The sequence below is a fragment of the Podarcis tiliguerta genome, assembly GCF_965153285.1.
Source record: "Podarcis tiliguerta genome assembly, chromosome: 6".
NCBI lineage: Eukaryota > Metazoa > Chordata > Lepidosauria > Squamata > Lacertidae > Podarcis > Podarcis tiliguerta.
In genome coordinates, this window is record NC_139539.1 from 46,885,585 (window position 1) to 46,901,721 (window position 16,137).

The following is a 16,137-nucleotide window of genomic DNA, read 5'->3' on the forward strand; positions in this document are numbered from 1 at the left end:
AATCCAACTCTGAATGATTACAAAACGCAAGGTTTGTGGGAGACAGATGGACAGAGAAAGGAGCCAGGAAAGAGATGGACAAGGGGTGTTCTAGACACTCACTTGGGTTGGTCATTCCACTCAAAGGTTCTGAGCTAATCGAAATGCTTATAGATTTATCAGTCTAAGTAATGTGATGTGACATTTTTTCAGGACGCAGATCAATTTCACAGTGGCCATTGACTTCACAGCTTCCAATGGTAAGTTTTTTTACAGCAGATGTCTCGCAGAGCTGCTGTTAAGTTTTTGTTCACTTGATTTCCCAATGTTTAAATCATTCTTTTTGGAGATGCACGTATTTATTGAAGTTGTTAAATCTACAGTGCAATCTACAGCATGTTTTCTCAAAAGTGTTCATTGTATTCAATTGTACGTCTGCGTAGGACTGTAGCCTAGACGCATAATACCATATGTGCCTAGTCAGAAATAAGTTATATCAGTTTTGCTGCAGTTTACCTCTGAGTAAGTGTATTGTATCTTCAACTTTGGAAGGTGGGATACATCTTAGGAGCTTCCTCTGTTCCTAAGGCTTCATGCAGACCTCATGAATGCCACACTACAGCCTACCAGACAGTGAAGCAACTACTATTCATTCTCTCTCTCTCTCTTTGGCAGGGAATCCCTCTCAGTCTACTTCCCTTCACTACATGAATCCATACCAGCTCAATGCCTATGCAATGGCACTGAAGGCTGTTGGCGAGATAATCCAGGACTATGACAGTGACAAAATGTTCCCAGCACTTGGGTTTGGAGCCAAAATTCCTCCGGATGGGCGTGTGTCTCATGAGTTCCCCTTGGTATTGACAACCTTCCTTGGAATCAGCACTCAGAAACACCTTCTTATACTTTGCCTCAAATTGAATCCAGTGGCAGGCAAACGGGACCCATCTGCCAACATTCCCTGATGAAGGAAAAATCCCCATGTTCTCCTTCAGCAGGAACTTTTCACCAATAGCAGAATCCTTAAATCTTTTAGACTAAAATCCTATACACATTTGCTTGGGAGAAAGCATCATTAAACATAGTAGGACTTACTCCTGAGCAAACATGAATAGGTTTGCACTATACACCTTTGCTTTCTCATGTGATGGTCTCATCCTCGAAGGCTTACCTGGCAAGGAACATTTGAGAGTCCTGGGGCTGACTTAGATAAGTTTGGGGCTGGTTTCTTTCTCTCTTTTTGAAAAGTTGACATGAGCTTCAGATGCAAAGAAGAATCATCATTTTCATTTGCTGTTGCTGCCCCTCTAAATCCCAAGAGGCAGCTCCCTTTGCATCAGCGTAATATCTGATTGGTGACATTTATTGCACTCCCTTAGCTAGCAGTTCCTCTAGCCAGTGTATTGATCTCTGCCGATGGGCATCCACCAGCTGAGCCAAACACTGAGAATGGGGTGGACAGTGGTAGAGAAAGGGGGATGCAATGGGGGCAGTCCGCCCCGGGTGTCATCCCAGGGGGGTGACAAAATCCCCCCCCCCCGGGCATATCACTGCCCCACCAATCGCCCCCCGGGCGGATCACCCAGCCCCGTGGGCAGATCGCCCTGCCCCCTGGGTGGATTGCCCCGCCCCCGGGTGCACAGCATGTGCGCCACTCCAGGTGCCTGAGCGGCTAGCTCTGCTGCTGGGGTGGGGAATCCCAAAAGGGCAAGGATTCAGCCACTCTGCCTGGGGAAATTTCACCCTAATTGTCTCTCCCTTTCTCTCCTGCAGAATGGCAATGTTGACAATCCTCATTGTAGTGGAATAGAAGGTATCCTTGAAGCCTATCACCAGAGCCTCAAGACCGTCCAGCTCTATGGTCCAACTAACTTTGCACCGGTGGTTAACCACGTGGCTAGGTATGTCTCATCAGTGCACGGTATCGTCACAAAGCATGACAAGTGCTATCTGTGGTTGGAAATGACCCGCAGGTACTGAGAATGCAACTCCCATTCTTATCGGCATATTTGGATGGCTGATGACATTCTGGTAGCTTCTTACAAACCATAAAGCGAGATAACCAGCATAGCCGAATGAAAATGTGGGTTGGTAAAATTCTCCTTACTTCATAACCATGCTATTTTAAGCATCCTTTTCAATTCATTATATATCATTTCCCAGTAAGCTTTAACCTTACTACAAGACCATATGTCTTTCAGAATGTGGAGTGTTTAGTTCAGAATTCAGACCACTCTGACAACACTCCTGCCTCTGTTCCTAAATTCTCATGATCTCCTCCCAAAACTCAGGTACGCTGCAGCTGTGCAGGACGGTTCCCAATATTTCGTTTTGCTCATCATCACTGATGGCGTGATATCGGACATGGCCCAGACAAAAGAAGCTATTGTCAACGTGAGTAGCACAGGTTGGGGGTGTTGTCCCAGGAGTTAAGATCTGCCAACAAACAAAAGTGTAACTGCACCTGCCAGGATGGGGAGTAAAATAGTTTCAGGTAGGCAATGTAATATGCTAGAGAGTTAAGATCCTGGGATTTATTACAAGCCATGGGGGGGGGGGAATGTAGCCACAGCACAGATCCATTTTCCCACTGCAAAAAGGTCAAACATTCACTATCCTCACAGGAACTCCACATAGGAACACTAAATAGTATTTTTTAAAAAATTCTGTTCCTTCTTTACCTTGTAGCCATTTTCTGCCCTCATGTTAGCAACATGACTGATACAGCACTTCTAATTAGATTTAGAACTCGCATAGTGCTTAACTTAATTAGTAACCCCTGCACAAGCCTATAAAGTAGACCCCCATTTTAAAGATGAGGAGAACCAAATCTAGCACTAAGCCTAAAGCTTGGGTCTTTACAACTCACTCTTTTAACCACTGTGTGCCATCCTCTGTTATCTCCTGCCTGATCAAAACAGCTGATGAAAGATTAAGGGTGAGAGAAAATGACTTGCCCAAGGCTAATTTGCCCATTGCTCAGGCAGGCTTTGAACTCAGGCCTCCCAGGCAACTTTGAGTATCAGCTGGACCACATGAACTCACAGCAGCTTCCTATTTGCACCATAATTGCTTTAAGCATCCAATCACTTCTCTGGGCAATTTTCCTTTTATCTCCTCCTACCCATGCAGCCATTTTGACACTTCCATGTCCTGTGTTGTGGATGAGGGGTGCTCATTATTAAACTGTTCCAGCCTGGCCAGAGATCAGCCCCAGCAAAGAACACACTGATGATTACACCGTCTGCGTTTTTAACAACTAAATACAATCAGTGATTGCTGATGGGGAAGAGGAGGAAGCTTGATAATTGGATAAAAAGACAGAGTGTGTGTGTGTGTGTTAACAACAACAACAACAAAAGAGTTCCTGAAGGTGTTTGGCAGGCAAGCAGAATGGAAAGCACAAAGCGTATCACTGTGATTTCTTTAAATAACACAATGGCAAAGCCCATTAGCAAGTAGGAGAGCATTAGGGTCAGGGAGAGGTCTCAGAAAAGGTTGTTTCTATAAGCAAACAGAAGGGCTTAGCCTATTAAAATTGGAAGAGGCGGCTAAATAAATGAGGTGAATCTGCTCCCTTTTTCTATGGAAGCAGCAGTTCCTTGATAAATCAGTTGTGACAATGAGTTAATTCTGATTCCATGACTATGTTAGTTTAGCACCATGGAGTGTGAATTGGCTCCCGCCCCATCTCCCCCATGGCAATATTCTCAAAATATTTTGCTACCCATATAAGGATGAAGTGGCATTTTGTGCTTTTTAAAAGATCCAAAGTCTGCACGTATAAAGTGTGATCAGAGTTAAATATACAAATATGCTGCAAATGAGTGGGGGGTAGGGCTAGACTGGCAATATGCCATTACAACCAGCAGCAAACTTAGCAATGCATTTAAAAAGACAAATCTCTCTTCATTGTTCATACGGAATATGGGGAGCGGGGGAACTCAAAGTCCCAGTTCTGCTCCCCCTGGTGTAGTTATTGTGGCGATCACACAGGGTCACAGGACATTTCACCGTCTATTGATCCCTGTGCCACCACTTTATTTCTCGCTGCCACTACCCAGGCCCTACCTGGTACAATACTGAGTCCAATCAGGGTTAAATTGGAACATAAACTTCTATTTATTGCAGTTTAACAAGCGTTTGGTTTCATAAACGGTCTCAATGACAATCATTGGGTGCCTATCCAGACCTATAACTTCTGCTGCCTGCTCTCACTCACTAAACCACCTCTCAGATTTTACTTGTCTTCCCAGCTCCTAACTGTTCCTGACTCAGCTTATTTCGCTACCCTAACTCAACCTCCCCACAGACTCTATCCCAATTCACTCCCACTCCAACCAACCTCCCAACGAACTCTCCCCTTCACCCCTCCTAGAGCTGGTTTTATAGTCCCTCTGACTCCACCCTCCTGGGTTCTGATTGGGTAACCTGTTTAACTATTTCACCTCCAGCACTCTCATATGTTAACATCACAGTTATCACAAAAACTGATTTTTGTGAATCGCACATGAGGATCATGTTCTCAATATGGCTAAGAGTTGCACTGCCATGGCTTGCTGGACACCCCACTACTCAAGTTCCACATGTGAACATGTCATTGGGCATTTGAAATTCCACCAGTCATTATATAAATCAGATGTGGGAAAACCTTTTCCCCTCCAGATGTCACTTAACTACAACTCCCCGCATTCTTGGCCATTGGCCATGCTTGCTTGGACTGATGGAAGTTCTAGCTCAGCAGCATCTTTAGGGCCAAAGGTTCTCCTGCCTGATACAAATGAATAACTATAAAATTATTACACATATGTCTTTAAAAGGCCTAGATCACCATCATCTTCCACTTATAATTAGGACTGGCTTTGGTTCTAGCTTTCTTATATTTCTGTGCCAAAGGCAAGCAACAGCTGCTCTGTTCCCACTTCCCAATATTATTTACCTTTCGTGCAAATATTCATAACCAAGCAGTGCTAAAGCTAGCCCAGGGGTAGGGAATCTGGGACTTCCCAGATGTTGTTGCATCCCTGACCACTGGCTGTGCTTGCAACAGACTCCCCATCCCATCTCTGCCCCACACAATCTATGTCCTTTGCAGCTTTCTGTTTTGAATTCACGCTCTTGTTTTCTCTCATCCTCTCCTTCCCATATCAACCCCAACCCCCTGCCACACTCATCTTCCTTCCTTCTTTCCTGTTGACTCTCAGGCTGCCAAGCTTCCTATGTCCATAATCATTGTAGGAGTTGGACAGGCTGAATTTGACGGTAAGAACTTTTGGGCAAACAGTCATGAAATATGATGACTTTCAAATGCTTTGGCTGAAAGGCTGAATCCTATGCTCCTGCTACAATGGCAGCTGCTATCCCAGAGGTTAAGGCCAGTATGAGATACCGTTTTTTTCACTCTATAAGATGCACCAGACCATAAGACACACCTAGTTTTTGGAGGAGGACAACAAGAAAAAAATGTTCTGAATCTCAGAAGCCAGAATGACAAGAGGGACCACTGCGCAGCGAAAGCAGTGATCCTTCTTGCTGTTCTGGCTTCTGGGATAGCTGCGCAGCCTGCATTCGCTCCATAAGACGCACACACATTTCCCCTTACTTTTTAGGAGGGAAAAGGTGAGTCTTATAGAGCAAAAAAAACTGTTGTTGCGATCTATGCTTAGCCAGCAGCAAAACCAACAGAACCATGTCCAGCAACAGGCACTAATATAGCAGTGCTGACAGAAACACCCATAGCAACTCTGGTATCACCCACCCACTGCAGCTTTGGATACTAGCGGTGACACTAGATTAGCCATTCTCAGAAAGCAGAAAAACATATATTGTAAATAATACATTGATACCATCCAACCAGATCCTTATCTCCCCCATCTGGCTGAGTTTGGCTGGTGAGTGGGGCCACACACCTGTCAGTCACCTGACATCAGTTAATCCAATTTTGCCCACACGGTTTGGAATCAAGCCATGCAGGCAAAGGCACGGTGCTTTGCAAGCCCTGGCGTGGTGCTTGCATAGTGCTGTGTGGCATATTTTGCTCTGCATGGGGGAATGACAGTGCCTGCCAACCCCCTTTAGCCCCAACTGCATCTCCACCTGCAGAGGGTAAGTGGGCATGGTGCCAGTGGCAGAGGAAGCCTCTTGGGCACCTGGGGCGGGGCACCCAGGTGCAGGGTGAATCGACCATAGGTCAGAGGGCATGGCACCCTTAGTAGGGACAGAGCATGCAGTGCCCTTAGGGAAGGACGGAATGGGGGCACCCTACAGCTGGGGGGAGGCAGCAGGTGGACATTGTGGAGCCTGCAGGCACCTGAGATGCATGGCTCTGGCGCGCTGCAGGCCCTGCTGTGAGTGCCGCCTACCATTTTGTCACCCCCCCCCCCAGTGAGGGCACCTGGGGTGGGCCGCACCTTCCGCACTCACCCTTGCTACGCCCCTGCATGGTGCTCCTTTGCAAGCAACATCCATGCAGAAAAACCACTTGAAAAGAAGGGTGCTCCTTTGGGTGCAAAGGAGAGCCAGAAGAATTAACTCCACTTCTCTTTGTCAGGGGGACGTAGAGCAAAATTTCCTCCCCACCCTCCTGCTCCTGGCTGAATGCCCATCCCCAAAACTACTTTAGTTCTACAGGTGGTCCCCAGGTTAGCTCAGGGCAGGTGACCCTGATTCGGGACCCCTGCATCCATGACACGGGGCAGATAGGGGCAGCTGTGCCCTATAGTCACTATAGATTTGCAAATATTCCCATAGGCATTGAATGATGCATGATTAACCCAGTGTACCTTGGAAGTTGAACAGAATCCATTCCGGTTCAACTTCCAAAACATTTGGAAATCAAAGCTCAGCTTCTGATTGGCTGCAGAAGCATCCAAAAGCATGCAAAAGGCTGAAAGGCTGTATAATGAAATCAACGGGTAGAATGGTAAAGGTAAAGGTACCCCTGCCCGTACGGGCCAGTCGTGTCCGACTCTAGGGTTGTGCGCCCATCTCACTTAAGAGGCCGGGGGCCAGCGCTGTCCGAAGACACTTCCAGGTCACGTGGCCAGCGTGACGAAGCTGCTCTGGCGAGCCAGCGCAGCACACGGAAACGCCGTTTACCTTCCTGCTATAAAGCGGTACCTATTTATATACTTGCACTTAGGGGTGCTTTCGAACTGCTAGGTTGGCAGGCACTGGGGCCGAATGACGGGAGCTCACCCCGCCGTGGGGATTCGAACCGCCGACCATACGATTGGCAAGTTTTACCCACAGCGCCACAGAATATAACAGATTAATTATATCTTGCAGTGAGCAATGAGAAACAGACATTGATAGGGCCATCAGTAGAGCAAATTACAATACTCGAAATGAAAATTGAAGGTGGTTTTCCTGCTCTGAAAGAAGATAGTGGAGCTCTTTGCTCAAATTGCCTTTTTCAGATAATGCAACAGCTTATCAGTCATGGCATAGAGGAGTTTTGTTGGCCTCCTGCAGTCTTTTACTCCTTTGCACCCTTACTCATGCTATGTATTATTAACCCACCTTCCTTCCTTCCTTCCATTCATCCCTCCCCACAATGGACAGCCATGGTGGAGCTGGATGGAGATGACATTCGAATCTCGTCCCGTGGAAAGATTGCAGAACGTGACATTGTCCAGGTATGTTTTTTAATTAAAAATAATAATAAACCACAATCTGCCTTGTGTGCCAGTCTTGTTGCAGAACAGGCAAGAGCTGAAGAGCCTCCGTGCTTCAAAGCTGACTTGTGTTAGTCAGTGTGGGGGTTTTCAGCTCACTTTCAGGGTGTCAGGAGACCCAACAGCAGCTGTTACTCTGCTTTCCTGGCAGGCAGTGGAGACTTGTCCAGTGGAAGGAATGGCGTGCTGCCCCACCAATCTTGAATGTGCCCTCAGCCCACCCCCACCTGCCTGCCTGCCTGCCTGCCTGCCTGCCTGCTTACAACCAACCCAGGGGGTGGCACTGCCCGCCAGCTTCCTTCTTCATCTCAGGGTTGCCAGAACTCAACCAGGAGGAGGAAAACTAGGACAAAACCAGGGCAAGTTGGCTCTGCCTGTGGTTGGCTCTGGCTGGACCTACTGTTGCACTCCCCTACCTTCCAGCTCATGAGTCCTAATGGGACACCAGTCACCACTACCAGCAAGGTGGGTCTCTATTGCTTGCTGGGAGGGTGAGGTTGGTGTGGTGTGAACACACTAGCAGAGCCAGTCTGGCATCTTTGCACTGCACTGACTTCCCTGCCCATCCTAGTAAGCAAGAGCAACCCACCTGCTGGCAAGCTAGTATAATGGTTCGACTGCACCAGGCAAACCATTTCTGATCCTCACTGAACTGAATGTGCCAAGACAGGGTTCTCTGAGTTACATGGTTCCCTAGCTCCAGTTGTCTTGCATCACTCTGAATATGCACCTGGGTAGAAGAAAGAAAACAAGGCTGTCAGGGATGGGTGAGAGCTATTGCCAGGGCAACAGCTCAGTGACGGGGCATGTCCTCACATGCAGAACGTGCCAGGCTCAATATTTGGCATCTTCAGTTAAAAGGATGATAGGATAGCAAGGTGCCATGAAAGACCTCTCAGGTACATACTCCAGAGAGCTGCTGCCAGTCAGCCTACACTGGCCCAGATGCAATAATAGTGTATCTTGATACAAGGCAACTACCTGTTGGACTATGCTGAAATGGCAAAGCTGACCAGAAAGCTCAGAAACCAAGAAGACAAAAACCTCCCATTCAAGGAAGAATGGGGGGAAATTATAGTTTATTTAGGAGACCATTGTAAGCAGATGAAAACATTAGCAGGATTTGAATAACACTTATAATGTAACAAACACTATGGACAATATATATAGACAGAGAGATGTGAAATAATATGCACTTGAAAATGTTGACAGTAGGACCCATGGAAGTCTGGAGATTCAGAGAAATCTCTAAATATGATGATCTATATGGTATTGTTATAACTTTACTTTTGTAAAATCAAATAAACGTGTGTGGGGGTTTTTTAAAAAAAGATACAAGGCAACTTCCTATATTTTCTAATATGCATTTAATTCTGTAGCCCACCCCATCCTGAAGATCTGAGGTGAGTAACAATTAAAAGGCATAGCCTATCAAAAGAGTTTAACTTACCAGAGAGCAGCAAATTCCATTGCAAACTTGCTTCCCTGTCAAAGCTGGGGAGGTTTTGGCATGATCTCTGCCTGGCAAACTGCTCGAGTTTTGCCACCTGTGATCTTTTTATACTAATGCGGTCCAGCCTTCCTGGATGAGGGAAGTCTCTGTTGTAAGGCTATATATTGCCTTTTGAATGATTTGCCTTTCATGCCTTCGATATACTGTTCTCTCTCCCAGTTTGTCCCATTCCGAGATTACATTGACCGCACAGGAAACCACGTCCTGAGTATGGCTCGGCTGGCTAAGGACGTTCTTGCTGAGATTCCCGACCAATTCATCTCCTACATGAAGGGACGCGGCATCAAACCCAACCCAGCTCCACCTCCATACACCCCCACAGGCCACACCCTCCAGACAGAAATCTGAACGCCAGGAGAGGAAAGCAGCACTTGAGGGCAGGTGCCTACAAAACAGAAGTCACTGTCTTGGATCAGCTCTCAACTTTCTGCGGGCAGACTGACATCCGGGCAGTGACCACACCACAAAATGAAAATCTACAGTGTACTCTTTTCTGCAAAAAAATAATAATAATCCTCTCTGAGAGCTGGTTTACTGCTGCCATTCTGGCACACCAATGTGCATCGTTGGAAGAACGGACCAGCCGTGAAACCTGGGGGGGAAATAAGGGTTTTCATTTCATTTTGTTAAAGGACAAGCCCTGTTGTTGGCAAGTTTCCTCGTTTCCTATTTGGAGAGATCACCATGGTGAGAGAAATCCAGCCTGTCTTGGTAGGCCTCATAAGGAGGCACAGATCATTCATTTCTCTATGGTTTGTGTGATGAAGCAGCCCCTTTTTCCATGCATCTTCCCTTGCCCCACCCCTTAGAGCTGAATGATTTGGGGTCTTCTTCTTTTTTAAGCCCATGTATAGTCCAGCTGCCACCTCAAGTCTTCTGACACTTCTTCCTCGCTTTGTAATGGCTCAGCTTATGGATTGACCTGGCAGGCTGAATATTGTGATCAAGTGACCGTGTGATGTCGTCTCTTAATGCTGCTGGTGTTGCTGCTGTTCTTTGTACTGCATCCAGTCCCTAAATTGCTTAACCCCACCCCCTTATTCTTTGTAAATCTACTTTGACAAATATTTGTGCAGGCCTGGATTGTTTGTTCCCTTGCTTGTTTGGTTTTTGTGACTCTGTTAAGTCCCTTTTGCATTTTTTAACCCCTGGTTTTCAGCAAATTGCTGTCTAGATTTGATATCTGAGAAGGTATTATTGTGCAGGGCATGAGAGAGAGAGAGAGAGAGAGAGAGAGAGAGAGAGAGAGAGAGAGAGAATGGGCCTCATTTTTTACCTCTTCGCACTTCTGCCCATCAGAGTGATAACTTACAAGTGGTATCCTCAGTCAGGATGATCTTGAAGTTTGGGCTTCATAGAGTGTGTTCATAGAGTGACAGGAAAAGTTGCTTCCAAGGGTTATGTAGGAATGGGCATAGCTCCTGTGTTGCACTTTGGTATGTCCTTTCTTCATTTCAGCCTTTGCAGAACTTGGACCTGCTATATAAAAACTCCAGCTTGGCATGGATCAGAAAAGCTGCCTATAACTCTGAAAGCTGCTTTCCCCACCTGGAGCTCTCCAGATGTTTTGAGCTGCAATTCCCATCAGCTCCAGGCAGCACCCAATGAGGCTTGTAACTCAAAACATCTGGCAGGCAGCAATTTGGGGGAGGCTGTTCTAAAGCAGTGGTGACCTACCAGATGTTGCTGGACTCAGCTCCCATCATCCCTGACCATGCTGACTGGAGCTGACAGGAGTTGGATTCCAACATGATCTGGAGGACCACAAGGTCTCCTGCTGTGCTCTGACACAAAACCATACTCAGACTCCTAGAATTTTCCAGACTCTCCCCTGGAAAGCCCCTGGAAAGGTTAGTGGGGGTTTGTGTGTGTGTTAAAAAAATTGTTTATGTACATATTTATTTCAGTTTATACCCCGTCCTCAACTCAGGGCAACTCAGCTGAATTTAAAAGTACCGTACCTCCCATTAAGCCAAGCAGATCTTTCAATCATATCCCTTTTAAAACCAGAAATTCTAGACAAGTGCCCTTTTCTGATTCAATCATGGATGAAGCCCTCACCCATTCATTCATTCATTCATTCATTTCATTTATTTATTTCATTTATTTATTTCATTTATTTATTATTTCATTTATTTATTTCATTTATTTATTATTTCATTTATTTATTTCATTTATTTATTTATTTATTTATTTATTTTATTTGTATACCTCCCTTCACCACAAGATCTCAGGGCAGGTCGCAGAATAAAAATACAAGTAAATAATTAAAACAAAAACAAAATAACGCGCGCCCTCCCTTCCCACAGACACATTTAGAAAGCTGTAGAAAACTAATCAGCCAAAAGTCTGGTTGAAGATAAATGCTTTTGCCTGGTGCCCTAAAGTATATAATGAAGGTGCCAGGAGAACCTCCCTGGGGAGAGCATTCCATAGACGGGGAGCCACTGCAGATAAGGCTGGTTCTCGTGTTGCCACACTCCGGGCCTCACATGGAAGAGGCACACGAAGGCAAGAGTCCTGCCCATCAACTGCCCCACCTGCAGGTGTCAAAGAGAAGTAGAGCTGTGTGTCATCAGCATATTGCTGGCATATTGCCCTTTGCCACTTCCTCCTTATTCCACCACCCCTTCACCTGCATTGTCTCTCAGTATTCCAGATCCACTTCCCTTACCCCAATCACTAACCAACCGTACTACCAGGGTATTTCGTTCTCTCTTGCATATCCACCTTCCAGAGCAGCACTGATTCCCAAGGGTACGTCGGGCAGCTGCCACTCCTATGTGATGATAGGTAAGGAGCTCCTGGAAGCTATTCACAAATCTCCAGGGCAAAAATGGGGAACCTGTGGCCCTCCAGATGTTGTTAGACTACAGCTACCATCGTGCTTCACCACTGGCCATTTAGAGGACCCCTGGTTCCCTGCCTCTGGAGAAAGAAAGGTGCTGGGGAAGAAGATTGATCGCCAGTGAGATCCTGCTTCCAAGGCTAACTGCTAAATCATAGAACTGTAGACTTCGAAGGGACCCCAAGGGTCATCTAGTCCAACGCCCTGCAATGCAGGAATCTTTTGCCCAATGTGGGGCTCAAACCCACAAACCTGAGATTAAGAGCCTCATGCTCTACTCACTGAGCTGTTCTTGTTTATTAAGCTGAAGCTCTTAAGGATTCGAAGGGCTTTTTTTTATGTAGGCCAACAAAAATATGCTCCAGCTTCCATTTTCAAGTTTCAATCCTTATTTGGCAAGGTTTTTAAACCACGGGTTTCATGCATTTGTAAAATCACAAACTGCTTTCCCTCCTTCCCCCCCCCCCCCTTTAGCTGGTTGCTTGAGGTGTTCCAGGGATGTCTTAACTCACAGGGAGCCAGATCCCCAAACCTTTCTTAGCTATTAGGGATCGGATCTGCTCTGGGGCTGGACAGCTCTTTTGCTAACTGGAATAATGATGAAAGATGCACTTAGAAGTAGCCTAGCTAGTACTCTCCCCTCCCTACTTAAGAAGTTGTTGGGGAGCATACTAGGCACTTGCTAAGCACTTTCCAAATTATTCTTCTTATTGAGAATAGATAAATGCTGGCGGTAGCATGATGTGAAAGGAAGCACACTGCTTATGTGAGATCCTTAGATTTTATATTCCCTATCACCTTCCCCTTTCCTAGACTAACAGATGACTACACAATAGAAGTCAACAAGACTCTGGACAGCTGGTCAATGACTGCTTGCCAAACCTAGGCTCATATGTTGAAAATATTCCAAGTGAAATAAGGGGGAAATTTCCACTCTAAACAGACACACCACCGGGATCCTGCAGTACACTTTTAAAAACCAAGGTGCTGTATAGTATAGTATTTCCTCCAAGTGGCTCTCTAACCCACCTTTGTAACTATCAGGCAAAATTGGGACAAGATTCAGGTCAGTTTGGTGACTAGAATGGAAGGATAAATTTATGTATGAGAGCAAAGAATGATTCATTGTTTACCTTCAGGGCACCTTAAGCACTTCATGGGGCTTAGGGTTGTACTCAATGATAGTCCTATGCATAGTAGGCCCATTGAAATTAATGAACATGACAAACTGAGGTCCATTGACCTCAGTGGGTTTAGCCTGAGTAAAACTTAGCTGAATACAACCCCTACAAAGTTGTCGTCTTCTTCCTCACCACTTTAGCTACATTGGATTCTGTCTAAGTGGCCACTTCTAGCTACTTTTGAGATGAAGTCTTGGTTGGTTGGCTGGCTTGGCTCATGAACTGTTACAGAGCCAGTCAGCCAGCAAGTTTTCTAATACTCACCTGAGCTCAGTGGTGGGTTTCTGTTGGTCTTTGAGGAACTTCAGCTTTGCCAGTTGATAGTAAGTGACACTTAGTCTCCCTCTCTGGGACAGATCCTGTGCTGATGCAGAGTCAGCATCACCTATAACTCAACCAGAAATGATCACTTTTGGGGATGGCGTTGCTGTATTAAATTACTTTTCCCACATGATGAATAGCACAGACTCGGGGCAATCCTGCACTGGCGATGATCAATGGGAGCTTTGCCATTGCCTTTGCTTTGGGATGTGGATTATACTCTAAAACTGCAACCTCGAAGAGCGTATTGTCTTCCAATTTCCAAAAGAAGTAAGCGAGTGAGAATACTGTTTCTCTGCCTCTTTTGTCTTAGCAGTATTAATACATTTACCCCAGAAGCAGAAGCCTCCATACAGGAGACAGTGGGAGGCACATCTAATACGCTGTCTAGTTCTGCAGGAGCAGAGGTACCACTGAGCAGTGTTTGCCTGTGCTAATTTGTACCCCATCTGTCTGTAAATTATCACATCATCCCAAGAGTGACTGGGGAAGTGCTACATAAGCTATGGATTTGTGCACCATATCTCTGCCCACCCGTTGGGTGAAGCATGGCGCTGAAACTGCCCTGTTCCCAAGTTTATATGAGTGGATCAGCACGATGTATATACAGCATGCAAATGTGTGCCTACGGATGGAAGGGGCTGGCGAACATCTTGGGCACAAACACATTTAAAGATCAGGTAGTGGGTTGGGCATACCTGTTGAATCCCAGGCCTATTGACTAGGTCTTAGGTGGTGGAAACAGCAGGAATTCTCCAGGTGACCTAGTTTGAAGCCTGTTGTATGTACAGTCTATTCCCAAATCCAAATTTTCTCTGGCTTCTGGAGTTTCTTACAGCCACCCAGCATGTTCCATTTCCCCTCCTCCCTTCACGACTGTTTTTTATTTGCATGGCAATGGCCTTTCTCTCTTTTATGCTACCGTTTCCTGCGTTGAATGTCTGATGTAATATAGTTCCTATTGGACTGCCTTAAACTGAAATAAATGATTCCTTTTATTAAAGCACTGTGTGAGCTTTTATCTCGTGGCACAAATGATTTATTCAGGCTATTATCTGATGTCCCTAAATTAGGAGGACAACCTTGGGGGGGGGGAATCACTCTCAGGATGAAGAAATGTAGACTGTAATGTTGTTACATATATGCTGAAAAAGGAATGAAGTAATGGAAACTTTTAGAAACAAAATCTTTACCGATGAAAGATTGTATTCTCTTTCCCTATGTGAGTAACTGGGTTGTATAATTTATATATATACCCACACAACTTGTAACTTAGCAGTAATTGCTACAAAATACATGCACTCATTAAACGCACTCAGCTACATAAAGGTTACAAAAAGCAAGTACAGGCTACATCATTACAGAAGTGCATTCAAGCAGATCTTGAATCAAAATCCTAAAACCAAGAAACCATTAGCAGCATTTTTACAAGAACCACAAGAAGGGGTAGGGACTACTGGCGTGATTTAGACAGATGTAGCAGCCCCAGCTCCTTCCTACTCAGATTTCATTGAGTATGAACATCCTATGAAGGTCTACTCAGAAATAGATCCTACTGGGACTTAGGATTGTGTGCTTAGGATTGCAGCCTTGGTATCTAAATTTCAAATTCATTGCATTCCAGAATAATTTCCTACAAGAACTTGCTTTTGGCAGAGTTCTCAAGACTAAAGAAAATGTGGAGAAGATAGAAGACACAAAAAAGGGGGAGGAGCTTTGCTATAGAAATCTGATCGTCACAAAAACTTCAGATTCTGTTATCATTCACTACAGAAACAGCCTGTGTAGACATGTCAGTCCAAGTGTGCAAAGTACAATAAAAACCCTTTCAAGTCCTCATCTCCTTTTAATTGCATAATTAAATTTGGGGAGGGAAGTAGGCTGTATGCTGAGACCCTTCTACGTTCTGGGTCCGGAAAGTGCCAAATTTTAAACAAGGATTCAAATTCCTGGAATAGCTAGGCTTGCTTCCTAGTGAGGCGATAGCCTAGACCATTGAGGGAACAAAGGGGGTGGCTCTGTGCCAGACACCAAATGGATGGGGTCCCCTCCCTTGACTCACTGGTAAAGGTAAAGGTACCCCTGCCCGTACGGGCCAGTCTTGCCAGACTCTAGGGTTGTGCGCTCATCTCACTCTATAGGCCGGGAGCCAGCGCTGTCTGCAGACACTTCCAGGTCACATGGCCAGCGTGACAAGCTGCATCTGGCGAGCCAGCGCAGCACACGGAACGCCGTTTACCTTCCCGCTAGTAAGCGGTCCCTATTTATCTACTTGCACCCGGGGGTGCTTTCGAACTGCTAGGTTGGCAGGCGCTGGGACCGAACGACGGGAGCGCACCCCACCGCGGGGATTCGAACCGCCGACCTTTCGATCGGCAAGTCCTAGGTGCTGAGGCTTTAACCCACAGCGCCACCTGCGTCCCTGACTCACTGGTAGTTAGTTTAAAAAGAAAAAAAGCCAGAGTTGAGAGGGGAGAATTGAGCTGGAAGCTAGAATCAGGAAGCTGGGAAAGCAGAGGGAGACAGCCATGCCTGATTTCTGCTGGAATCCAAAGCTGTGGCTATGGGGGAAGCAAGACCTTCATGCTCCATCATAGGCTCAGGTTGTATGTGCAAATA

The 16,137-nt window shown here is 45.9% G+C and overlaps 1 protein-coding gene across 3 annotated transcripts in view; it reads left to right on the plus strand.

The window, feature by feature from the left end:
- Window positions 1-14,521, plus strand: part of CPNE5 (copine 5) — a 129,314-nt gene extending 114,793 nt beyond the window's left edge. Inside the window, exons 15-21 of one of the 3 annotated variants that reach the window (XM_083445763.1) lie at window positions 193-239; window positions 655-836; window positions 1,753-1,880; window positions 2,271-2,373; window positions 5,184-5,241; window positions 7,543-7,616; window positions 9,328-14,521. In XM_083445763.1, coding sequence (XP_083301889.1) covers window positions 193-239; window positions 655-836; window positions 1,753-1,880; window positions 2,271-2,373; window positions 5,184-5,241; window positions 7,543-7,616; window positions 9,328-9,516 — 781 coding nt within the window. In that variant the 3' untranslated portion in view covers window positions 9,517-14,521. Of the gene's footprint in view, window positions 1-192; window positions 240-654; window positions 1,595-1,639; window positions 1,881-2,270; window positions 2,374-5,183; window positions 5,242-7,542; window positions 7,617-9,327 lie in introns of those variants that run through there. The other 2 variants (XR_014512561.1, XM_083445764.1) reach the window with 2 other exon arrangements.
- Window positions 14,522-16,137: the final 1,616 nt, after the last annotated feature.